This window comes from Oncorhynchus kisutch, linkage group LG2 (assembly GCF_002021735.2).
Source record: "Oncorhynchus kisutch isolate 150728-3 linkage group LG2, Okis_V2, whole genome shotgun sequence".
In the NCBI taxonomy this organism is placed as follows: Eukaryota; Metazoa; Chordata; class Actinopteri; order Salmoniformes; family Salmonidae; genus Oncorhynchus; species Oncorhynchus kisutch.
In genome coordinates this window covers 49,270,356-49,297,729 of record NC_034175.2, presented here as the reverse complement: position 1 = coordinate 49,297,729, position 27,374 = coordinate 49,270,356, and the positions used below count along the sequence as shown (strand labels likewise).

The following is a 27,374-nucleotide window of genomic DNA, read 5'->3' as shown; positions in this document are numbered from 1 at the left end:
TACTGATTTAATTATATGAAAATAGGCAGCTTTAAAAGAACATGAATTAACATATCGTTCAAAACACATATCAAAGTTGGAGACAGCTGAGGTGAATGGTGATAGATGGACATTAGCATCCAGTGCATTATTAAACAATGGACCGCAGTATTGCAGTTTAACAGGTGCGCTATCTCGGTATTCTAATAACGCCGACACTTATTAATCAAACGAGCCCTGTTTATCCATGTCTATCCACGTGCACAAAGGTATTAAAGCTTGGAAATAGTTTTATGCAACGTTGACGATCCAAACATGCGTACGTGTGCATGTGCGCTCATCGCTATCATAAAACTAGCACCTATATTTAAGATTAACCAACCCAAACATGTATTTTCTGACCAAAGACACCATGATACAAAATGCATATTTTCTTAGCGTTTTATTGTTCCTCTCGACAAAATAACGTCCGTGATGAAGTCCAAATTATTAATACAAAAACTGATTTTCTGAATGTTAAATCAGTCATGTCCCGATGTAGGAATAACTGCATTTTGTTGTATTATTATGCAGCACATACTTAATGGTAAGCAGAGAAAGGGTTAGAATACGATGTGTTTACAAAAAGGCATAGACCGCAAAGCACCAGAACATGCTCAGTTGCGCCAGACAGAAACCATTGAACAAAGAAATCCCACAAAGCTAGCCAACGCCAACTTTTCTTTTAAGCCCAATTTTCGAAAACGTCAGCTATCGATTATAATAATAGGTAAAGTCCAGACAATGCACGAAAATTGATGATACATTGAAGTGAAATCAATGTGGGTGCTTTGTCAATAACAGCGTACTGGGTAGGATATAAGCAGGCTCTGACAGTCCAAAGCAATAGACGCTTTTAGGCGACCTATGACCTGGAGGTTGGCTACTTACGGGTGCCATCGAAGCGGGTGGCGATAGTGTCCAGGAAGGTGTTCTGCGGGGCCAGCAGACCCCTCATCACCGGCATCCTGGTCCGGGTCGACTGGGTCCTCCTGCCTAGGCGACCCGGGGCAGTGGACTCCTGGTCAGACCCGAACCCGGGCAAGAACCTGGATGTTCCGGGCGCGCATCCTAGCCCCTGGAGGAGCGCGCCGATCCGAGATACGCGTGGCTCCACTTTGAGACCGGGGTTGTGACCATATCCTTCAAAAGAAAACGTGCATACAGGGTCTTGGAGAACACAAACCTGGCACCAGCTTTTAGCTATAGACGACCAGCTATAAATAACTTCGTGTGTTCATCTGTTGCAATGACTCTGTTGTTGAACCAGCACAGGGTAAGGACAGCGCAAGTTTCGGTGCTGAGGCTGTGAACTGAACTCCGGAGGAAAGCTCCTCCTCGGCAGTATACAGTACAGCGCGCGCTCTCCCCCTTCGCTGTTCCCTCTCCCCCTCGCGGTTGCTTGGTTTCTCTTAGTTACTTATGCGAGCAGATGTCATGTCACGTGATGCATTTGGGGGACTACTTCCAGAGACCTATGCTCCTGAGTGCATTGGAGAGGCTTGGCAGGGTGATGATCCCTTGTGATGCCCACAGACTTTCCTTTGGGTTGAATGAGGATTTGACACTAGTAGAGCCCTCTTGAACAGAATAAAGGAGCTCCAATGTTGTAAGCATGTCATATACCATATCTCTCCAACTCACTCCATAATCCAAAAGTGTCATTCCATGAAATGAGTGCTTTGTGTCCCTTTGATATTTTAAGTAGGAATTGTGCACCAATATGGAATTTTAAAAGCCTGCTATACTCAATGAAGTGCCCTTTAATATAGACCACATAGAGAATTTAATAAATCAGATTTTATATGAATAATGACTTCTGCATTTTGACATGTCCCTACCTGCACCCTCTGTGACTTCCAACAAGATTTGAATCCACTTAACCTCAAAGTTTTCACCATCATTGTAAGGCCCTAGTTATTTTGTTGCTTTGACAAAGTCATTTATGAAGATTATTTATTTAATGTGATTCATTTTAAGGTTAAAAAAAGTCCCTCAGTTTAAGGGCCACCCTGTTTCGTGAACCGATCTCTCGTTTTATTATGGTGAAACTATTCCTTTTCCACCAAAAAATTCTAAAGAATAATTGAACATCTAATAGTCAAATCATAGTGTAAAAGCAGGTGGGTTGGTTCTACCCTTTTTGGCAATGTTCTGGTGTTTTGTGGTAGAAAACTGAGTGGGTCAAGCATAGCATGTCAACTCTGTTACCCATAGACAGGCTAGACATCTTTAAACAATTTTTAAAAATTTGTGAAGCTTGCATTCAATTGTCCATCCATGTTGCACACAACAAGATCTCCATTCCATTCCAAATAATTTAAGATTATTTGTCAACCCTGTTACTTTATTTGGCACTTGTGTAGTTAATCCGACCCTCTCTGCCTAGTCATCGCCATTTTACCTGCTGTTGTTGTGTTAGCTGACTAGCTGTTGTTGTCTCACCTGTTGTTTTATCAAGCTCTCCCAATCAAGACCTGCGATTACTTTATGCCTTGCTGTATGTCTCTCTCAAATATCAATATGCCTTGTATACTGTTGTTCAGCTTAGTTATCATTGTTTTAGTTTACAATGGAGCCCCTAGTTTCACTCCTCACACCTCTTGATACCTCCTTTGTCCCACCTCCCACACATGCGGCGACCTCACCCATTATAACCAGCATGTCCAGAGATACAACCTCTCTTATCATCACCCAGTGCCTGGGCTTACCTCCGCTGTACCCGCACCCCACCATACCCTTGTCTGCACATTATGCCCTGAATATATTCTACCACGCCCATAAATCTGCTCCTTTTATTCCTTGTCCACAACGCTCTAGACGACCAGTTTTGATAGACTTTAGCTGCACCCTCATCCTACTCCTCCTCTGTTCCTCGGGTGATGTGGAGGTAAACCCAGGCCCTGCATGTTCTCAGGCACCCTCATTGGTTGACTTCTGTGGTCGAAAAAGCCTTGGTTTCATGCATGTCAACATCAGAAGCCTCCTCCCTAAGTTTGTTTTACTCACTGCTTTAGCACACTCTGCCAACCCTGATGTCCTTGCCGTGTCTGAATCCTGGCTTAGGAAGGACACCAAAAATTCTGAGATTTCCATACCCAACTATAACACTTTCCATCAAGATAGAACTGCCAAAGGGGGAGGAGTTGCAATCTACTTCAGAGATAGCCTGCAAAGTTCTGTCATACTTTCCAGGTCTATGCCCAAACAGTTCGAACTTCTAATTAAAAAAATTAATCTCTCCAGAAATAAGTCTCTCACTGTTGCCGCCTGCTACCGACCCCCCTCAGCTCCCAGCTGTGCCCTGGACACCATCTGTGAATTGATCGCCCCCCATCTAGCTTCAGAGTTTGTTCTGTTAGGTGACCTAAACTGGAATATGCTTAACACCCCAGAAGTCCTACAATCTAAGCTAGATGCCCTCAATCTCACACAAATCATCAAGGAACCCACCAGGTACAACCCTAAATCCGTAAACATGGGCATCCTAATTGACATTATCCTGACCAACTTGCCCTCCAAATACACTTCTGCTGTCTTCAATCAGGATCTCAGCGATCACTGCCTCATTGCCTGTATCCGCTACGGGTCCGCGGTCAAACGACCACCCCTCATCACTGTCAAACGCTCCCTAAAACACTTCTGCGAGCAGGCCTTTCTAATCGACCTGGCCCGGGTATCCTGGAAGGATATTGACCTCATCCCGTCAGTTGAGGATGCCTGGTCATTCTTTAAAAGTAACTTCCTCACCATCTTAGACAAGCATGCTCCGTTCAAAAAATGCAGAACTAAGAACAGATATAGCCCTTGGTTCACTCCAGACCTGACCGCCCTCGACCAGCACAAAAACATTCTGTGGCGGACTGCAATAGCATCGAATAGTCCCCGCGATATGCAACTGTTCATGGAAGTCAGGAACCAATACACGCAGTCTGTCAGGGAAGCAAAGGCCAGCTTTTTCAAGCAGAAATTTGCATCCTGTAGCTCTAACTCCAAAAGGTTCTGGTACACTGTAAAGTTCATGGAGAACAAGAGGACCTCCTCCCAGCTGCCCACTGCACTGAGGCTAGGTAACACGGTCACCACTGATAAATCCATGGAGAACAAGAGCACCTCCTCTCAGCTGCCCACTGCACTGAGGCTAGGTAACACGGTCACCACCGATAAATCCATGGAGAACAAGAGCACCTCCTCCCAGCTGCCCACTGCACTGAGGTTAGGTAACACGGTCACCACCGATAAATCCATGGAGAACAAGAGCACCTCCTCCCAGCTGCCCACTGCACTGAGGTTAGGTAACACGGTCACCACCGATAAATCCATGGAGAACAAGAGCACCTCCTCCCAGCTGCCCACTGCACTGAGGCTAGGTAACACGGTCACCACTGATAAATCCATGGAGAACAAGAGCACCTCCTCCCAGCTGCCCACTGCACTGAGGCTAGGTAACACGGTCACCACTGATAAATCCATGGAGAACAAGAGCACCTCCTCCCAGCTGCCCACTGCACTGAGGCTAGGTAACACGGTCACCACTGATAAATCCATGGAGAACAAGAGCACCTCCTCCCAGCTGCCCACTGCACTGAGGCTAGGTAACACGGTCACCACTGATAAATCCATGGAGAACAAGAGCACCTCCTCCCAGCTGCCCACTGCACTGAGGCTAGGTAACACGGTCACCACTGATAAATCCATGGAGAACAAGAGCACCTCCTCCCAGCTGCCCACTGCACTGAGGCTAGGTAACACGGTCACCACTGATAAATCCATGGAGAACAAGAGCACCTCCTCCCAGCTGCCCACTGCACTGAGGCTAGGTAACACGGTCACCACTGATAAATCCATGGAGAACAAGAGCACCTCCTCCCAGCTGCCCACTGCACTGAGGCTAGGTAACACGGTCACCACTGATAAATCCGTGATAATCGAAAACTTCAACAAGCATTTCTCAACGGCTGGCCATGCCTTCCTCCTGGCTACTCTAACCTCGGCCAACAGCTACACAAGTGCCAACAGCTCAGTTAATCTGCTAAATTGTAATTATTCACTCCTATGGCCTATTTATTGCCTACCTCCTCATGCCTTTTGCACACAATGTATATAGGTTATTTTTTTTCTACTATGTTATTGACTTGTTTATTGTTTACTCCATGCGTAACTCTGTGTTGTTGTCTGTTCAGACTGCTATGCTTTATCTTGGCCAGGTTGCAGCTGTAAATGAGAACTTCTCACCTGGCCTACCTGGTTAAATAAAGGTGAAATAAAAAATTAAATAAAAACTTAATAGGCATTTACGAGTTTATGACAGAATGTCAAAAGTAGGGGAACTCCAACGTTTTTTTCACCAAGTTACACATCTCAAAAGGCACTGCGAATTGGTGGAAAGACCCAAAAATATAGGCAAAATCCAAGTATATTTTATTCTGGCTTAAACAAAATCCGCCCAAAAACAAAATAATATGTACAGATAGGCCAAACAGCCCCAACATGTGTTTCTCTCCGGTGCAGTTGCTATGGTGGCAGGCAGCTGCTGTGCTTCAATGGTGCCCGTCAGATTAGGGAATCGATTTTGACCTGTCCCAACATACAATAACAAAAACACAATAGGCCTGTAAAACATGTTCCACCGAAAAACGAAAGCCCAATTATGTTCCCAGGGGAGTACTAAACGTTCCTTCATTGCTTGAATCAATGCCACAGAGGTGAAAGCCTTTGACATGTTCCTCCCTTTCTATCTGTGTTTTGAGATATTTGAGATGTTTTGGTGCCTCCTCGATAGTAAATAGGCTATATTCAGAACATGAAGACCCGTAAAGGGCATGCACTGCAGACGGTTCATCATCATAAATAAATAAACACCGTTTATTCAGCCCCAACACGCTTCCCTTGAATAGTAATTTGACTTGTTCATGTTTTAGTATTGATTAAAATAAAAGTTGGTTGCGCAAACACATTTTGAAGAATTGAAAGTCCTCCAGAGAGGCCGCCTTTCTGCATGTACAGTGAAATCCTGCCATCTTCTGGCCAAGTTGCTCCTTATGGCCTCCCCTGGATAACACAGCCACGAAGTCAGATTCCAGTGCCATAAAGTCAAAACTGGCTTTTTTGTCTTAATTTAAGGTTTGGGTTAGGCATAAGGTTAACAGTGTGGTTAAGGTTAGGTTTAAAAATGGTAGAAATGGGCGGGGTGTAGCCAAATGTACGACTTTGACATGTTAACCATAGATGACTAACAGGTGGTGCTGTTTTGACGCCACCACAATTTTTTTTGGGGGGGGGGGGAGAAATGTAACCACTTAAATTCATAGACAGAATATGGATACAAGGACCAACAATCTATGATATAAAAATATACTTTTAACCATTTGAGGCTATACCATAAGTTTACAATTACATTGTTTATAAACAATGTAGTAAGGCACTTATATTTTGGGTTGTGATGGGGTAGACGAGTTTAACTAAGTTCATGTGGCATTTAGAAGTTATATTCTTTAAAAAGTAATGGATATTGGGGTATGGATGCTAAAAGGTGTCGAACGCGTGACAGGGATGCTGGTCCATGTTGACTCCAATGCTTCCCACAGTTATGTCAAGTTGGCAAGATTTCCTTTGGTTGGTGGACCATTCCTAATAGATATAGGAAACAGTTGAGTGTGAAAAACCCAGCAGCGTTGCAGTTCTTGACACACTCAAACTGGTGCACCTGGCACTTACTACCATACCCTGTTCAAAGGCATTTAAATATTTTGTCTTCCCCATTCACCGTCTGAATGGCACATATACACAATCCATGTCGCAAGGCTTAAAAATCCTTCTTTAACCTGTCTCCTCACCTTCATCTACACCGATTGAAGTGGATTTAACAAGTGACATCACAGGTGTCCCTGTTATGTTTTGTACTCTGTATATTATTAATTTAAAATTCCAAAAATGGATGCACCAATTGCAGATTGCCCCTTTATGCCACCACCATTTCTCATTTGCGTATTCTTGCACTTGTGCAGCCCAATCTTTGCCGTGTAAAAGTCAATGTAGGCTAGGCTTAAAACGCACAAGGCTAAGCCAGATCAATAAAAGCAGGGTTATTCCTACAGTGGAAGAGTTGTTTGATATATTTTTGATATTTCCTAAAGATTCTTCTTGCTGCATTTGCGTAGCCGATCATCTCCATTTTACAGTGGTAATGATAATGAATGAAAGCCATCATCGCTGACACTGAATTAGGATACTAATCGACCTAGAACAACTGTGGTAGCACATATTTCCATATTCAATCATGATAGCTAGAGGCTAAGGATAGGGGAGAGAGACTTGAGTTTAGAGAGTTGTAGCTCCCATTTATTTTATCCTTTCAATCATCCATTTTATTCCTATGAGTTGGTTATTGGACACACAACAGAAATAAAAGGGATAAATGCTGGAGTTTCTTCAAGAGGCATGGATTGTTTGGCACTCAACTAAAAGACAAAATAACTATTGTGTTTAACAAGGGAAATTGGTTGCAGGTGTGCTGAGAGCATAGATATGTATAAAGGACTGAATTTGTGATCTCTATACATCTCTATGGCGCAGAGGTGCCTGCAGTTAAAGAGACAGTTCCCTGAAAAGTGAAATTAAAGGAACAGTTAAATTAACTAAAGTCTAAAAAAACAAATGTTAACCTTTTCTACATATACATTTTTTTTCTTTAAAAAAATGGAAGCACCAATCACATTTAACCCTAAATAATAATAATTTAACCACCATCGCTCATTTGCAAATTCTTGCACTTCTGCAGCCCAAACCTTGGCTTGTAAAAGTCCATGTCGGCTAGGCTTTAAATGCAATTTACCCACAAAACAATGCGTGTCGTTTTAATTGATCTGGTTGAGCGTAATAACACCAGAGTTATTCCTACATTGGGAGAATTGTTCAGTATTTCCTAAAGAGTCTTCTTACTGCATGTGCATAGCCTATCATCTCCGTTTTAGTGGTAATGAATACAGCCATAATCTCTGACACTGAATCAGGCTACTAATCAACCTAGAACAAGTGTGGTAGCACATATTTCCATATTCAATCATGATAGGCTTATGCTTTCCTGGAAGTAGCAGGAAACAAGTGAAATGGTTAGTGTAATTGATCGTTAGACCGATATAACCCAATCCACACGCACATCATTATAATAGTCCATGTTGTAGACTGTGTGACCGCAAGACATGTTTTCATTTATATCAAAGGGGGTTTATTTAACCCTTCCAAATATTCATTTTGTCTATAAAACTATCCCCCGATCCAGTGTAAAGAATAATAAAATAACTAAATTAAGCTTATACATTTGTCTGCGGACCCATCACATCTTTTTGCTTAAACTATCTGAATTTACGGGTTTTACGCACCAACTAAACTTCTGGGAGAGCGCGATGATCCCCTTTAGATTGTCTAGCAACTTGTTCCCTCAGTTAATCACATCCAATCTAGCCAAATCACCAACCGCACCCCACCTATAATGTACAGCGTTGCACTCTGAAACGAACCCTCCCCCCACGCAATAGCAACGACACCGCAGGAATCCTTTTATTTTCTAAACGTGAAGAAGGCAGCTCATAACAGATTAGGCTACTTCATTACAGAATTAATTTCGTTCGTAGACTACAAATTCAAAGTTATGCGATTGATGCCACTATGGGCCACCTTCTCTTCCGGATTAACCTGTTACACAATGTCTGCAGACGACGACACGCACCACGATAAAGTAGGAACGCCAGAATTATTTGATAGCACAGACTATATTAACAAGATACTTCAGTGGCCGCTCTAACGATGAAAACAAACGTCTTCAAAAATCAAAGGCAATCCGGGGAGCGGCAAGATCAGGTGGGACCATTCTAGCCAATGAGAGGGAAGATACGCGGGTGCAACAGGCACAATGGTTTCCACTAGTTGCCACAGCCAAAGTCAAAATTGGCTATATGGGTCATTCTTGGGCTCGGGCAATATTTCAGTCCCTCTGACTTTTATATTATATTTCAAGTATTGGGTTCCCAAAATGAAAGGTTAAAAGATGTTGCTTATATATTGAAATGTCCAGTATAATGAATTGAAATAAATATATATTATTTTAAACTTTATTATGAAAAAAATCACATTTTTTTAATTGACACTAAGAATTGTGTCATGCCCCCCAGGCATTTCACTTCATTTTTACATGGGAAATGACTAGTAAAATGTGTACATAATTCATAAATATTGCCATTAATGCAAACATATATTTGTGTTCTTTTGTTGAGAAAGCATTTTAATCAAATAAATGCATAACTATTGATTAAAAATCACACAATTCCGCTCTGGCCCTCTGTCTACAACCCTGTCACGCCAACCAAACTTCACCAATAAAAATGGTCAAAATGATCGTTGATCAGACCAACTCAAACCCGTTACATTAAATAAAGATGGAAAACTAGTACTTATCAAAATTATAATTTAAACCATAAAAATATACAATCTATTAATTTCATGAACACTATGTGGTCTCCTGTCCTTCACCACACGAGGAGCAGAAGCCATTTTGAGCAAAAAAACCTCAACCCTTTCACGTTTCATTGTAACAGGGTTGCTCTAGATCCTAAACTACTCAAGGATTATAGTGGTTACATGTATATATTCTAAGGCACAAAGACCCTCCTATATGTAAACACCTCGATCCAGTGCTAGACTACCTTCAGGCCACACATCCACAAGTGTCTGTATTGCACTTTTTCAGGGATGGGCCTTGCATACAGTATAAGCAGAGGCAACTTCCTGCTTTTCACAACAGAATTACACAAACGTGGATTCAAAGCTGGTACATGTAACTTTTTTGAGTCAAGCCATGGAAAAGGGGCTCCTGATGGTGTGGGAGGAGTGTTGAAGAGAACGGAGGACAGGTTGTCTCTGTGAGACAAGCACATCAGTGAAGCTGTCCTTTCTAAAGAGTGCCGATGTTGAACGTATGATGGAGATGATGCCAAGCCCGATAAAAGCGGTGCCCTCCACCATGAGAATACACCAGGTCATCACGCTTGCTCCTGGTGATCTGATGTCTCGTGATGTCGGTTGCCTTTGTTCAACAAAGAAGGACCTAAACTGTACATGCTTTAACTCACAGCACTTCAGTTTCAGGCTGCTCCAGAACAGCCAACCAATGAGGGAAATCCACAACCTGTGGATGAAATCCAGTGGGGAAATCCAGGTCATCTTGAACAGTGGTGTGTAGTGGAATATGATGACGACCTTTACCCATTCATCATCCTCGGCACGGATAAGATGAGTGTACAAATGAAATGTATGCATCGTGCTGTAGTTACAGCTGTTCTAGCATTCTAAATGCCATTGGAAAATGTTCCTACAGTTTGATGACACTTTTCTGATGAAACCTGTTGAATGTTATTAATTACCTTAATGTTGATGTTTTTATTTGTTTCAATATTTACTGCAGTTATTTTTAATATATCTAATGTCCTTATTATATGGTTGCATACAATGACATGCAATGTTCTGGGGTAAATCTTGGGAGGGATTTTGATAGTAAACTCAATGCCGTTACAGTATTCAACCATGTCACCCTAGTCTCAACCCTGTCACATGACAATATTTGTTAAATAAAATGGTAAAGATTAATAAATAGGAATTGTAAGTTTTCTGAGGTCAGTCTGAAATGTTAAGGACAATCCCAAAAAGATTCGATAGGTAAAAATTCTAAAATACATTTTATTTAAATTATGATCCCACTGACACATAATGTGTCTATTTCAGGGTTTAATATAGCAAAATTCTGAGATTTTACATACATTTTATATTTATAATTGAATTGGTTTAGGGGACACATGAGCATTAGGTACATGTTGATTTTTATAAGTATCTTTCAGAATCATATTCAGACAACATATTCAACGGGGTTGAAGATAAATGGTTTCCATAGCCGACAAAAATGGACAATAAAAGAGCTTTAATGCCTGAAGTGGGAAAATATGTTTTCTTGAAGGTTTAATATGTACTTAATGTGGTGCATTTATTCTTTATTTAAAAACAATATTACTGTAGCGCAATAATGACTCCTGTCATAAAAACATTGTGCTTTTTGGTCTTAAATTAAGGATATAGGCATAAGGTTAGGTTTAAAATAACTTTTTAAGAAGATAAATTGTTGAAATGGGTGGAGTTTATGACTTTGGCTGTGGTGTGAAGACCAGGCACAATTTAATTTTTTTCAAATTTACCAGGATTTCACGTGTCCTACTTATCAGTACACTCGTAACAAACCAATCATTACGAAACTTATATTTGATCAAATAAGCCACGTAGCAATAAGCCCTTCATATTTTAACCAAATTCGACACTCATTGACCACCATACAAAAACGAATGACTTGGTGAACGAAAAACGCCACCTGCTGGAGAAGACCGATTTCTGGCCCCAGTTAGCCTTCTCGTTTAGCCCTTTGCTCTTTGGTGATAGCCTAGCAACTACATCTTTTGAAATAGGTTTATTTGAAAGCGCATGAATGTCATATGACATTTTTTTTGTTGTTGTCAAAATCTACCGCAGATGATCTAATCTATGAATTTCTAAACAACTTGGTTATGAACAGGTTCTTATGTTGCAATGATTAGCATAGCACAAACCGACCCTCTTGAACAAACAAATACCCAACACCCGCCCATAAATACGCTCCCACAGCTGTGGGGGTTACTGTATTGGCTGTTTTCGATTATACATCTCCGTTGATTGGTACAGGGAGTGTCTTTCGAGCGGGCGAGTGCACGGTTGCCGACGAGGTTGACGCCTCTGTTGATACTTTTGGAAGTCGGTGTAGAACAAGACGTTCTACTGCTTCATCGAGTATTACTTGTTCAGATTGTGGTTCAGGCAGAAAACAAAGGTAGGCATTCATAACATATTCTTATGCATTTCAGGAGAATCGCTTATTATGCCTTAAAGCTTACATGTGTGTTCATCGCAAATCCCCATTGTGTTCTGCAACAGTAACCATTGTTGGACTAAACAAAAGCTATTGGGGTCCTTTAAACCATGAAACGGGAATGTACACTGCACAATGCATTGAAATGTTGCTTTCAGATCGCTTTAATGTAGCCAGCGATGTAGGCCTGTTAAATCATTCGCAAGTGTGGAGCTTTGTTGTAAAGGATGATAATGACATCTCTTTTCACACCCGGCTCACATACATTCAGGAAGTAGAAAATCAGGATTAACATTAGGTCATTCAGACAGACTGTAACGTGAGATCTAAAGTTTATAACTTCGTCTAGTCTTTGCCAATGTATCCCCCCCTATACTACCAACTCCTCCTCGTCATATGATGTCCATGTGTGTTATCGTGTAACATTCTGGGGCTGCTCTTTCTGGGTCGAATGATTGAACATTGATACAACGTTTTCAGAAGAAGCAATGTAGGATATCTACTCCAAACTAGCACCAGTAACGTTACTGCATTGTTGATTGGTTACATTTTATCTCCAGGGTTGTTTTTTGTCGAAGTAACTGAACATATTCTACCTGTCATGTATCCCATGTTCGCATTCAGAGAAATAGGAAATAGTTGTATAAATACATTTTGGTCGAGGTATTTGTTAGACTGAAACTTGTCACCCAGAGTTTATATTTTACCTTTTATTTAACTTAGAAAAGTTCAAATTTTAGCTAGCTAGCTGGCCACCGGAGGACAACATAACCAATGGGATTTGATAGGAGGAGCTCGCTCAAAGCTGATTGGCAAATTTTGTATACTTAAAAAAAAATCAATGGCCAAATGCTTGCTGGCTTCCCTTGCCTTCAATGCTACGAGCGGCAACAATGTCATACTTGTTTGGACCAGATAGCATCCGATATATGGCCTACATGTAGTGAGACAGAGGGGCGCTGTTTTGCTCGCTCGGATGCTTTCTCCTGTGAGTTACATTCATCCTCTTGCAAATTGATGGAAATGTATGAAACGCAGAGAAACTAAAGATATTTATTTATTTAGTATGTATTTGGGGAGTGGGGGGGCTGGCTTCCCTTGGCATCCGTGAATACACGCCACTGGTAAGTGGCAGGTAGCCTAGTGGTTTTTGGGCAGTTAACAAAAGGTTTCTAGTTTGAATCCCCAATCAGACTAGGTGAAAAATCAGTAGGTGTGCCCTTGAGTAAGGCACTTAACCGTAATTTCTCCTGTATGTCGCTCTGGATTAGTGTCTGCTAAAAGACTAACATGTACATGTAGCTGGCTAAAATGGTCATAACAGTATCACTCCTGAAATAACTTCCAACGCTCAAAAGGCTTGGCAGTATAGTCTCAAGCTTGCCAGTTGCCCCTTTCTTGTTACCATTGACTCTGACTCTCTCTTCCCTTGTCTATCTCTCTCCCAAGTTCCAGGATGTCTCAGAAGATTAAGGCAGGGTCGGTGGTGGAGATGCAGGGGGATGAGATGACCAGAGTCATCTGGGAGCTCATTAAGGAGAAGCTCATCTTCCCCTACCTGGAGATGGACCTGCACAGGTGCGTTATACCTGCTGACTGTATTCATTAGTGAACACCGTAGAAAAGCATTTTGTAACGGGAAACGTTTTTCAATAAAAATGAGCGCTTCTTATTGGAGAAATTCACATAGCCCCTCCCAGTTCGGGGGGGGGGGGGGGTGTAGATGACTAGTCACACCAGATGGGCTTGTCAACATCTGTTTCAGCTCCTCTGTGATTCAGGTTTTACCTGATTGTCAATACTCTCTTTTTCCTGGTCAGGTCACGTAGTCAGGAAAACCCATTTCCCTGTCATTTCCAGGAGTACACACAAGTGATGTGGAAATGCTGATAGTCGCTGTGCACTGCACTACGCTAACCCTTGATACTAGCACAATATCACCAAGGACACACCTGTGTGTTAGTTGTCACTGCATATTATTGCGCATTATACAACAGGTGGGTCTAATCCGGATTGCTGCTTGGTTAAACATGCATTCCAGCCGTGTCTATTCCACCAGCTAAATATGACGTTAAAATGCCTATTTACTGATTGTGCAATCCACTGTCTCATCAGCCAAGCAATTTATAAAATCGATCTCCACTATAAAAAGCATCTAAACATTATATCACATTTCTTTTAGACTAACATTTAGTTTTCAACAGTGGCGATTTGTATAAATCTTGCTGTCTGGCTCTCCTACATTTTCAACATTGTTTCAATATTTAAATTCAATCTCCAGCTGTCCCATGGTAATGAAAGTCTCGGGACGAGACAGACAGACAGGCAGCGTTTCTCAGTCAGTCGAAATCATGAATCAGCTGGCATCATTTTTATGGATATATACAAAGGAATGTCAATTGAAAAAAGGTAAAATGAAACTAAGTGCAGCTAGTTTGCAGACTTTCCAGCTTCAGTTTGAAGTGATTGTGTTAGCTGTCTTGTTGACTAACTCCTCAGAACAACAGTGTCCTGACGAGTGAACAAATGTTGTATGCCAGACGAAATCACACCTCATTAGCTCATTGTTATGGATGTATCCAAATAAATATCATTAGAAAACAGCGTAAAGAAATGCAAATGTGGCTACTTGACTGTTATTCTGGCTACACTTTTTGACGCGACTGTAAGTTCGCCGTAGTTGGCTAGCTAGCAAGCAAGGGATAAGAACATTGAAAGCCAGTATGGCAATGGAACATTTAGAACAAACGACTGGGACACGTCCATAGATGAGGAACAAAAAGACTGAACGACTGGGTCGTGTCTCTAGCAACCAAACTGATTGGCTTGGGTAGCAACCCTAGATTTGTTTCTGGACTATATCTTGTGGAAGGATGAAATAGTATGAATAAATTCATAAAAACGTACTTGTTTTTATGAAAATATGTCAATCAATTTGAATATGTTGGTAACCCATTGTATAGAAGTGATAATTCCCTTGAAGCCGGTGTTTGGAGGATATATTGTCACCGTTTGCCTAACATCACCTGTGCTAATATACCCTCCAAACACCGGCTTCAAGGGAATTATCACTTAAGCCTGTTCTTTATTGTACTCTTATGCTACCCTGTGTTAGATGTCTGTTCAGCATGTGTGGAGTGTTTTAAGTATTAGATAAGAGAGAAGTGTGCTTCTGTTGTGCTGCCCAGATCAAAGGGAGTTGGTATAATAATTGATCACTTGAATAGACAAATGCATATTCAAATTCTGAGGACAAGTCTGTCCCTAGGTGTAGCATAAAAAGCCATGTGTTATCCAAGCCTGCAGACTATCTGATCACATGACATCAGCAGTCTACTGTAGTTGCTACTCTACTGACTGACCAAGGACAATCAAGAAAATATAATTTTCAAGATGTACAACTCTGGTCTGTATATCTGAACAGTCTCATTCTCTAGTACGGTCCATTGAGTTCCCACTCCTCCTTTTTGCACAGCCAGTATATGCCCTTTAGACTGTGGACTGATGACACACACACACCAGTGTTAATTTTGGCACAATTTCTTTTTATTTAGTCTAGTCTTCTTTCATTAAGTCTTAGTCACATTTTTGTCATTTGAATATTGATTCAGTCTAGTTATTGTCTCAATGACAAACAGTGGGCCATTTTAATATCACTGACTTCCATGTGCACAAACAGAGTGTAATGCAGAAAACTATCACATGATTCTCTTCCCAACAGCCAAATTGGCAGAAGAACACATTACTCAGCAGCAGATTGAAAATCCCCCTTGACAGGGCTCCAGACTAGCATTTTCTCCTGGTGGCACTGGTGCCAATTACTTTTTCAGTTGGCAGCACCAGCCCATGATTTGGTTGCACCAATTTTCCCCTGTGGCGTCACACCATATAAAAAAGGTGTTATCACATCATTCACAGTGCTTTAGACTGTGTAATAGACTACTGAGGTGGAAGGCTATTCAATAACTAAGTTGTTTCATCTAACATGTCCAAGCAGGAATGCATGATTCACTCGGAATGGCCGATGCATGCTTCCTATCTTAAAGCCATATCAAATATCTTGGTTGTAAAATAGTTGCTATTGAGCTCAATATTAAGAGATGACAAATAAAATAAAAATATAGCCAAAGAATGTTGAGAACAACAGTAGTTGCATCCAAAGCTTTGTATTTCCCACAATTGCATTTTGAAATGTACAATCAGAAGCCACATTTTTTTTCTCCTCTCCCGGTGCGCACATCCGGGGAGAGAGAGAGAGCGTCTCGCTCATTATTGAAACAGGGCCCAGGAGCTGGGTAGACTCTTTCATTAAAGGAATTGTGAGAATAATGCACTTTACTGTTTGACCAAATCATGGTTTTATCTGCCGAAAAATAGGATGTTTTGAAACGTTTGATTAATGTGACCATAAGGATGATCAAATGGCACTGATGCAACCAAGTCAAAATGTGACTAAATGTTTGCAGTCTGGAGCCATGCCCCTTGACATACTGTAGCTCAACTGCAATCCAAGTTCTGGTTCAAGTAGTGGTCTGTTAGGTTGGAGCAAACTAACTAGCTAGCATTATAAATAGTTTATTAACTGAACATATACAGTATATTGGGATGGTGCGCTTTCAGATTTCTCTTGAGGTTGGTAGTATTTTTCCCAGTCAACTTGTGGGTGCCAATGCTGTCTACTCCAGTGGTGGAAAAAGTACCCAATTTTCAGACTTGAATAAAAGGAAAGATACTTTAATAGAAAATGACTCCAGTAGATGAGGAAATTCACACCGTAAAATAGCACTTGAGTAAAAGTCTAAAAGTATTTGGTTTTAAATATACATAAGTATCAAAAGTTAAATTTATAAATCATTTCACATTCCTTATTAAGCAAACCAGACAGCATGATTTTCTTATTTTAAATGATACTCTAACACTCAGACATCATTTACATACAAAGCATTTGTTTTTAATGAGTCTGCCAGATCAGAGGCAGTAGGGATGAGCAGGTATATTCTCTTGATAAGTGTGTGAATTGAAAAATGTTCCTGTCCCGCAAAGCATTCAAAATATTACAAGTAAAAAGTACATTTTCTTTAGGAATGTAGTAGGGTAATATAAACTCATCAAAAATAGAAACGTCCTCTCCCTGTCAACTGCGTTTATTTTCAGCAAACTTAACGTGCAAATATTTGTATGAATATTCAACAACTGAGACATAAACTGAACAAGTTCCACAGACATGTGACTAACAGAAATTGAATAATGTGTCCCTGAACAAGGGGGATTCAAAGTCAAAAGTAACAGTCAGTATCTGGTGTGGCCACCAGCTGCATTAAGTGCTGCAGTGAATCTCCTCCTCATGGACTGCATCAGAATTTGCCAGTGCTTGCTGTGAGATGTTACCCCACTCTTCCACCAAGGCACCTGCATGTTCTCGAACATTTCTGGGGGGAATGGCCCTAGCCCTCACCCTCCGATTCAACAGGTCCCAAACATGCCCAATGGGATTGAGATCCGTGCTCTTCGCGGGCCATGGCAGAACACTGACATTCCTGTCTTGCAGGAATACACTCACCCCCCTTTTGACCTCCTCCTTTTCCGCAGCAACCAGTGATCCGGGTCAACAGCATCAATGTAACAGTATAACTTTTTAGACCGTCCCCTCGCCCATACCCGGGCGCGAACCAGGGACCCTCTGCACACATCAACAACAGTCACCCACAAAGCATTGTTACCCATCGCTCCACAAAAGCCTTGCAGAGCAAGGGGAACTACTACTTCAAGGTCTCAGAGCAAATGACGTCACCGATTAAAACGCTATTTAGCGCGAACCACCGCTAACTAAGCTAGCCGTTTCTCATCCATTACACCTCCTTGCAGCATGCCTAAGGCACGTTCACACAGATGAGCAGGGACCTGGGCATCTTTATTTTGGTGTTTTTCAGAGTCAGTAGAAAAGCCTCTTTAGTATCCTAAGTTTTCATAACTGTGACCTTAATTGCCTACCGTCTGTAAGCTGTTAGTGTCTTAACGACCGTTCCACAGGTACATGCTCATTAATTGTTCATGGTTCATTGAACCAGCATGGGAAACAGTGTTTAAACCCTTCACAATGAAGATCTGTGAAGTCATTTGTATTTTTATGAATTATCTTTGAAAGACCGGGGCCTGAAAAGGGGACTTTTCTCTTTTTGCTGAGTTTGTTTTATATATATATATATATATATATATATATATATTTTTTTTTACTTAAGTACTTTACACCACTGGTCTTCTCCGTGGAAACGTTGCATTCGGTCTTGTTTGAATTCACACAATAAGTGGCTCCAAAAGTTGCCCCCTTTGCTACGAGGAGCTTGTGCCGTGCACCGGGAGAGTAGCCATGCTGTGTACCTTATTTGCATCAATGATGTGTTTCAGCCAGATTGGAGAGCTGTTCAGTCTCTCCAAAAACTCTTGCCCAATCCATTTACTAGTCAGATTTTAGTCAGAGATAATTTAGTCTAGTCTCATTTTCATCAACTGAAATTAAAAATGATTTACATTGAGTTTTTTCTGGGTCTATTTAGGCAGTTATCTTCTAGTTAATTGCCACTGAAAATAGGTGTTTGATGAAGTTCATTATTTTTGTTGACAGAATTAACACACACACAGGAGTTAAGCTGCAGTGCAGTTAATATCACAATTCACATGACCTCACCCTCTGTCTTAACTCAACTTCAAAACTGAGTTTTGTCCGTTAAGTTAAAGGCCCGGAATAAATCCATAAGGTCGGTTTGTAAGAGCTTATGAGTTTGTGCTTTTTTTCCCTCAATATTTTCAGTATTAATGCAAGAAGATAAGGTGTAATAGTAATTATATGAGCACAGTCAAGTCATACAAACCTCCAAGTGTTCCAAACCCATGACCTAACCTCTATCAATACAAATTTGTATTTGTAAATTTGGAAGTTTTTTTGTTTTTTTAGTAATTACATTTTTTTTAAATCAAATTATGGCATCTGTGAAGTTGGTCAAGCAAGAATGCCTAACTGATAGCTTGAGGTGGGGGGGCTTCTTGATGGGTTGTGTTATTCCTGCTGTCTCGGTTTCTGTGTGTCTGTAGGGCACCCTCATTCGTTTTAGGAATGGATTCATTGTGGTGTGAGTGGAAGGGTCATCTTGGTCAATCCCTCAGACTTCATAAACAGCCCTCTCAGGAGGCAGTGCAGCTTATCTCCATCATACACAATTACACAAAGCCTGTAGTGCTGTTTCACACCGTCTCAGAGATTGTTTGTGGTGTTTCACAGTGACATTGCGTTACACCTCTACTGTGTGCTGATCTGTGGTTGTGTATCCTAATATTTCTTATCTAACGTACAGTATTTCTGTGGTGCAGCACATTGTTGTAATACTAGGCTACGGGTGAGGGGAGAGGAGAGGAGAGGAGGGGAGTGGAATGAGAACTGGATGAAGAGTAGTTTCTGAAGGCCTCAGTTTCCACAAGGAAAGGCCTACAAGCAAATTCTGGTTTTTTTTCTGTCTTTTTGGAAGTACGTGTGCACACAAAGTTCTATTTTTGTGGGGTGATGAAACTGGTGTTCCTTCCTACACTACCTCGTTGTGAGCAGAGCATCCCCATCCCTTGCGAGGATGTGTTGGGTCTTTCAGAGGAGCAATGAATTTGTTCAGTCACGCAGCAGCGGGTAAAGACTGAGTTTTTTTGTTTTGTTAGAATCTTCAACAGTGCCTTCAGAAAATATTCATACCCCTTGACTTTTTCCACAATTTGTTGTTAATAAGTGGGATTAAAAATGTTTTTCATTGTAATTTTTTGTCAATGATCTATACAAAACACTAATGTCAAAGTTGATATGAAAAGGGGGGGAAAAAACACAAATATATCTTGATTTAGGTAAGTAGTCAACCCCCTAAGTCAATACTTGTTAGAATCACCTTAGGCACCGATTACAGCTGTGAGTCATTCTGGGTAAGTCTCTAAGAGCGTTCCACACCTTGATTGTGCAACATTTGTCCATTTTATAAATTTGTCAAGCTGTCATATAGGTTGTTGATCATTGCTAGACAACTTTTTCAGGTCTTGCCATAGATTCTCAAGTAGATTTAAGTCTAAACTGTAACTTTGTAAGCAACTCCAGTGTAGATTTGGCTTTGTGTTTTAGATTATTGTCCTGCTGAACGGTGAATTAATCTTCCAATGTATGATGGAAAGCAGAATGAACCAGGTTTTGTTCTAGGATTTTGTCTGTGCTTAGCTACATTCTGTTTTGTGTTTTATCCTGGTAAAACTCTCCAGTCCTCAACGATTACAAGCATACTCATAACATGATACATCCACCACTATGCTTGAAAATAGGAAGAGTGGAACTCAGTAATATGTTGTATTGGATTTGCCCTAAATGTTACACTTTGTATTCAGGACAAGTGAATTAATTGCTTTGCCACATTTTTTTCTTCAGTATTACTTTAGTGCCTTGTTGCAAACAGGATGCATGTTTGAGAATATATTTTTATTCTGTACAGGCTTCCTTCTTTTCACTCTGTCATTTAGGTTAGTTTTGTGGAGTAAGTATGTGTTTCATCCATCCTCTGTTTTCTCCTTTCACAGGCATTACACTCTTAACTGTTTTAAACTCACCATTGGCCTCATGTTGAAATCCCTGAGAGGTTTCCTTCCTCTCCGGCAACTGAGTTAGGAAGGACGCCTGTATCACATCAAAGTTTATTTGTCAAGTGCGCTGAATACAACAGGTGTAGTAGACCTTACAGTGAAATGCTGAATACAACAGGTGTAGACCTTACAGTGAAATGCTTACTTACAGGCTCTAACCAATGGTGCGAGGGGGAAAAAAGGTGTGTGTGTGTCTCAAAGAAATAAAACGACAGTAAAAAGACATTTGAAAAAAGAGTAGCAAGGCTATATACAGACACCTGTTAGTCAGGCTTATTGAGGTAGTATGTACATGTAGGTATGGTTAAAGTGACTGCATAAATGATGAATAGAGTAGCAGAAGTGGAAAAAGAGGTTGGCGGGTGGTGGGACACAATGCATCTTTGTAGTGACTGGGTCTATTCATACTCCATCCAAAGTGTAATTAATAACTTTACCATGCTCGAAGGGATATTCAATGTCTCCTTTTTTTTTACCCATCTACCAATAGGTGCCCTTTGCGAGGCATTGAAAACCTCCCGGGTCTTTGAGGTTGAATCTGTGTTTGAAATTCACTGCTCTTCTGAGGGACCTTACAATTATCTGTATGTGTGGTTTACAAAGATGAGGTGGTCATTCAAAAATCATGTTAAACACTTATTGCACACAGAGTCCATGTGACTTGTTAAGCACATTTGACTCCTGATCTTAGTTAGGCTTGCCATAACAAAGGGAATAATTATTGACACAGGACATTTCAGCTTTTCATTTGTAAAAATGTCTAAAAACATCATTCCACTTTGAGGTATTGTGTGTAGATTACTGACAAAAATGTAAACCCAAAGGCTTTGTTTCCTGGGTCCCATGCTGCTTTGCTACAGTGTGGCTCTGTGAACTGGTAGAGCAGGGGACTCATTGAGAGGTGGTTCAGTCATCTGAGGTAGTGGTTTGGATTGTTTTAAGGTGGAGATATGGTTCTATGCGTTATCCAGACAGAAAAGAGAAATAAGCAAAATAACATTTCGATTTAGAGCCATAAAGAAATGGAATAAATTAACTGAGCAAACTAGAAACCTTTCAATATATACATTTAAACATGATTTTAAAACAATTTTAAATATAATACATAGAAATGTTGTGGGACTATAGTAGATGAAGAATCAATATTTTTTTTAGATTGAGTATTTATTGGGTCATTATGTTAGTATATTATGCATGTTTGTAATAGTGTGCTATATGTGAAAATGTGTTTATTATAAATTGTATTTTAATGTTTAAGGACTCTTGGAAGATTAGTCCAAATGGGGACTAAAATAGATCCAAATCAAACACAGTATTTTTTATCATTTAATTATGATACAATTGGTGTATCATAGAATAGCCAACTGTAAAACAAATAATATAATGTCAGAGATTAGTTTCACAGGCCCACACACATCATGGCATTTGCCCTCTCATGAAACCTGACTAACTAAATTCCACTTTCTCCCTACCCCCTTCCCTGCTCCTCTCTTCTGCTACCCCCTCCCTGCACTTCCATCAGCTACGACCTAGGCATGGAGAACCGCGACGCCACGGATGACAAGGTTACCGTTGAGGCGGCGGAGGCGACGCGACGATACAACGTGGGCATTAAGTGTGCCACCATCACGCCGGACGAGAACCGGGTGGAGGAGTTCAAGTTGAAGCAGATGTGGCGTTCGCCCAACGGGACCATCCGTAACATCCTGGGAGGCACTGTGTTCAGAGAGGCCATCATCTGTAAGAACATCCCCCGCCTGGTGCCCGGCTGGGTCAAACCCATCATCATCGGCAGGCACGCCCACGGAGACCAGGTAACCGTTTACCAACCGTTCAGCAGTAGAACCCTTACTAACCATTCATCAACCCTTCTTTACTCCCTGCACCCCTAATGAGTCTCAAGGCCCTCGCTTCCTTAAATCTACAATTTTTGAAGGTAATTGATAGACGACACAATGTGTTTATTAGTTCCTTGTATCTGTTAACACGTTTTCAATGAAGGGAGATCTTGTACACCAGTCTCAAAATCAGTAACCGACCCAGTTGATCACATGTTAACTTCATGCCGACTAGAGCTGTAGTTGTCAGGCCTGCTCACAGGGAGACAGATGGGCAGGCAGGGGCCTGGTGTTGTCGCTGAAGGCTCAGTCAGTCACTGATTAAGTGGATCTGTTGCCCTTTGGACCATGATGTTGATACTTGTCTCCCTGGATCCAAGTCTGAAACTGCTACATCATTCATACTGTACAGCAGCTAGAGGATAATCAAACATGTACTTGGCACCATGCCTTAGTTAATAGGATCAAATGACAAATGAGGTGAGCGCTGGATTGGTTACTGATTGTTGAGAATTGTGTCACGTTACAGCCTGGATACATGATACTGGGGCGCCAGGGTAGCCTAGTGGTTAGAGCATTGGACTAGTAGCCAAAAAAAGTTGCAAGTTCAAATCCCCCAGCTGACAAGGTACAAATCTGTCGTTCTGCCCCTGAACAGGCAGTTAACCCACTGTTCCTAGGCCGTCATTGAAAATAAGAATTTGTTCTTAACTGACTTGCCTAGTTAAATAAAGGTCAAATAAAAATAAATAAAATACATGTTTTGTTTTACTGCTATTTCTTGATTTGCTTGTTCTGCTGCATCCACACTCCTGATTGGTAGAAGCCATTCGGTACAATGTTTCATATTAGCCCAATATACAACAGCATTGTAACCTGTCATCTATTCATAAAGAACTGTTAGCATATCCCTCTGAGATGCCCTTGGAGAGTGGGGTCACAACCAGGGTCTGCCGTTATTGTCTGTTGCACCAGACAGGGGGTGGCATTGCTGTTTTCCTCCACTAGATGGAGTCCTGTCTGTATTACATCTATTGACCTCTTCTCCTGCCTCTTTTCACAGTACAAGGCCACAGACTTTGTAGTACCAGGGCCTGGGAGATTGGAGATGAAATTCACACCCAAGTCTGGGGAGCCAATGAACTTTGTCGTCCACGATTTTGAAGGTCAAGCAACATGTTTACTTGTCGATGAAAATATATCTTTGTTCTTGTATAGGCAATAATGTCCAGTACAGATTGTCTCCCTTATATAAGTGTTAGTCAATACGATGTACCCAGGCTGGCACCATAGGCTCTTTACATTATGTTTGCAGTGTAAATATTACAAAATGAGACTAGCGTTATCTGATTTAACTCTGCTTGTAGGATAAATCAGCCATGGACCTCCCTTTCCTGAACCTACTCTAGACAAACCTTGAACTTTGATTTAAGGTTGGCGCCATCATTCTGTTTGAATGAGAAAAGGCTGTCTTAATGAGGGTGTGTGTGTGTGTGTGTGTGCATGCATGTTTCTTTGTGTGTGACTGTGTACCGTATCTACATGAGAATGATGCATGTGTCTGTCCTCCAGGTTCAGGTGGTGTGGCTCTGGGGATGTACAACACCGACAGCTCCATCAGGGACTTTGCCCACAGCTCCTTCCAGATGGGCCTGGTTAAAGGCTGGCCTCTGTACCTCAGCACCAAGAACACCATCCTCAAGAAGTATGACGGACGCTTCAAAGATATCTTCCAGGAGATCTACGAGAAGTAAGACTGCCTAACCGCAGAACATTTAATCAAGTCGAGTAAATCATTATTATCCCTATTGGCAATATAGTTTTCAGGAAGTAGATCATACACATGAAACATGATCATTATCAATAAAGAATGGTTGATATATGGTCAATGGCAGGCAAGCCCCCCACCCCCACCCCCGACTACCATGCCTCTTTTCAATGTATGACTCACTAGTTTAGAATGGACAGTTTGAGGTTTAGGTGTGTAAACCCTGTCCTCAGACCTGTTCCCGTGTGTGTCCCAGGGAGTACCGCTCTAAGTTTGAGCAGAAGGGGATCTGGTATGAGCATCGTCTGATTGATGACATGGTGGCTCAGGCTATGAAGTCTGATGGAGGATTCATCTGGGCCTGCAAGAACTATGACGGGGACGTTCAGTCTGACTCTGTAGCACAAGGTGAGATTGTGTACTACAGTAGCTAGCTCTGAGGGATAAACAGTAGCACAAGGTGAGATTGTGTACTACAGTAGCTAGCTCTGAGGGATAAACAGTAGCACAAGGTGAGATTGTGTACTACAGTAGCTAGCTCTGAGGGATAAACAGTAGCACAAGGTGAGATTGTGTACTACAGTAGCTAGCTCTGAGGGATAAACAGTAGCACAAGGTGAGATTGTGTACTACAGTAGCTAGCTCTGAGGGATAAACAGTAGCACAAGGTGAGATTGTGTACTACAGTAGCTAGCTCTGAGGGATAAACAGTAGCACAAGGTGAGATTGTGTACTACAGTAGCTAGCTCTGAGGGATAAACAGTAGCACAAGGTGAGATTGTGTACTACAGTAGCTAGCTCTGAGGGATAAACAGTAGCACAAGGTGAGATTGTGTACTACAGTAGCTAGCTCTGAGGGATAAACAGTAGCACAAGGTGAGTTACTGTTTAGCTAGGCTTTCTGAATGAAAACAATGTCGTTGGCTACATTGCTATATTTCTCACCTTAGCTGTAGGTTTTCAAGGCAGACTATACACTGTATTCTGATAGAAATTGAGTTACACTTTTAGCAACAGGAGTTCCAGGATAATGAGGAGAATGTGGCAAAAAACAACAATTAAATAAGCAGTCGCCCCTTCTGGCTGTACAAGTTTTTAGCTCTAGTTTGCTGTTCAGCACTTTGCGACAGATGTATTTAATGTATTTGTGTGTCCACCAGGTTACGGGTCCCTGGGTATGATGACCAGTGTGCTCATCTGTCCTGACGGTCGTACAGTAGAGTCAGAGGCTGCCCACGGCACAGTAACACGCCATTACAGACAGCACCAACAGGGCAAGGAGACCTCCACCAACCCCATTGGTAAATAGAACAAATTGTCTCTATGACTGATAATACCTGCTCTTAAATCCTCTAGTCTAGCTTCTTCCTTTTCACAGTTTAGATCTGAATGTAGCAGCCAAGAGAAATAAAGGCAATACAAGGACCTAGGAAAAGATGCCCCTTATGTGTTATGGCGCGTGTGCGCAGCGTCCATCTTTGCGTGGTCGCGGGGGCTGCTGCACCGGGCGAAGCTGGATGACAACGCAGAGCTGCGTGTGTTTGCTGAGGCCCTGGAGGTTGTCTGCATTGAGACCATCGAGGCTGGCTTCATGACCAAGGATCTGGCTATCTGTGTCAAAGGCATGGCAAAGTGAGTCTCTCTCACACACACACACACACACACACACACACACACACACACACACAGTAAACCTGATTATGAAACTAGACATTCAAACTTTCTTTCTTTTCCCCTCTCCTCCTTTCTTAGTACCAAACGCTCAGACTACCTGAACACCTTTGAATTCTTGGATAAGCTGGCGGAGAACCTGAAGATCAAGATGTCCAACCAACCCAAACTGTGATCTCCTTAGCTCTCAATTACACACACACACACACACACACTGTTGACACCCGGGACTATGGGTCCCAAGCCAACACTAAACCACTGATGGAGGGACTGTTTGACACCGTACTGAATCAATCATTCCCATCTCCAGGAGTCTGTCTGCTAATGGAGGTTCCTTGTCCAGGAGGAGGGGATGTAGGCTGAGCTGAGGCCCCTCCATCGATCATTCACCACTATAGCAAAGCCATATCTTCTGGTAACACTCATCCAGTCTAAGTGTCCTGAATCTTAACTTGAGATCCATGAGCATATTCATGTTTATCATGATTTAAGAGATCTGTGAGTTAAATGTGATTATCCAAGTTAGGATTCTGCCAAGTATGATCTTATGACTGTCAATACATCACATACAGATGGTTCCAGAAATCAGACTGGACACAGTCGGTAATATATTTTGCGATAATTGCACCTTTAAAAAAAAAAAGAAATTATGATGACGTGTGTGTTTTTAAGTGTTGTCAGTTGGTGATCAGTAATAGTGGATTGTCCTGCCTGAGTTTATTTGAGGGTCGTCTTACCCTTGTTGCCTTATTTGTTTTATGTCAAGTAATTGATCTGTGTCACACATAATATATTCCATGTCAACTACTGTGGTAGACGAAAGCCTGCTTGATTTTTGACTATGTTCACGTGGTCTTTGATTCACACAAAGGTGTTAGCATCATTTACTCCTTATGGATGGTTGTGGAAGGGGTTGTTGTGGGCCTGCTTGTTATTTTTGTGTGTATAATCCATAGCTTAACACTTTACTCCTCAAATACAGAAACCAGTGTCAATGTACGTCTGCCAGTATCGGGTTGTTGGTTGGTACTCGATGGTGTGTGTGGTTAGAATATTAACTCAATAAATATTTTATTTTATTGTGGTCTTGTGCTTTTAGTTTTTCTTGTCTATTAACCAATTAATCCAAATGGTTTTTTTCTAAATAAGAAAAAAAAGAACTGTTTATCTAGCTCCACTATATCTTACAAGAACAGCTTTGGAAATTTGTGGAAATACCATTTTCCTCTTAAAGTTTGCCACCAGATGGTGCCATTGTAATCCATTCGACCTTGTCATGATTGGTTGTCGTGACGATGTATGTGCATATTCCTTTTAACTGCTCTCAAAACTGAATATAATGGTAGGTTTGCAAAGTAACACTGGGTACAAGCAGTATCCATGTAATCATACAAACCAACATGACTACTATTAAAGTACCGTATCACAGGTTGTCAGATTGAATCTGACATCCAGAACTGAGCCATTACTCAGTCACTGA

The 27,374-nt window shown here is 41.4% G+C and overlaps 1 protein-coding gene across 2 annotated transcripts; it reads left to right on the top strand.

Moving 5' to 3' along the window:
* The first annotated feature begins 11,421 nt into the window (after positions 1-11,421).
* Positions 11,422-26,978, top strand: LOC109867781 (isocitrate dehydrogenase [NADP] cytoplasmic). 2 transcript variants are annotated; one of them, XM_020457068.2, is made up of 9 exons: positions 11,422-11,920; positions 13,409-13,537; positions 22,140-22,431; positions 23,519-23,621; positions 24,028-24,205; positions 24,480-24,631; positions 25,384-25,524; positions 25,693-25,855; positions 25,976-26,978. In XM_020457068.2, the coding sequence occupies exons 2-9, from the start codon at positions 13,416-13,418 to the stop codon at positions 26,067-26,069; spliced, it is 1,245 nt and encodes a 414-aa protein (XP_020312657.1). In that variant the 5' UTR covers positions 11,422-11,920; positions 13,409-13,415; the 3' UTR covers positions 26,070-26,978. The 2 variants fall into 2 exon arrangements, 1 of the variants encoding a protein (XP_020312657.1); XR_004204027.1 differs by having other exon boundaries at positions 11,424-11,920; positions 25,602-25,855.
* Positions 26,979-27,374: the final 396 nt, after the last annotated feature.

Bases quoted from the DNA above. Each gene is read 5' to 3' on its own strand.
- LOC109867781 (XM_020457068.2), top strand. From the start codon at position 13,416: ATGTCTCAGAAGATTAAGGCAGGGTCGGTGGTGGAGATGCAGGGGGAT. The intron at 23,622-24,027 runs GTCAAGCAACAT...TCTGTCCTCCAG, and splicing joins TGTCGTCCACGATTTTGAAG to GTTCAGGTGGTGTGGCTCTG. The intron at 25,856-25,975 runs GTGAGTCTCTCT...CTCCTTTCTTAG, and splicing joins TGTGTCAAAGGCATGGCAAA to TACCAAACGCTCAGACTACC.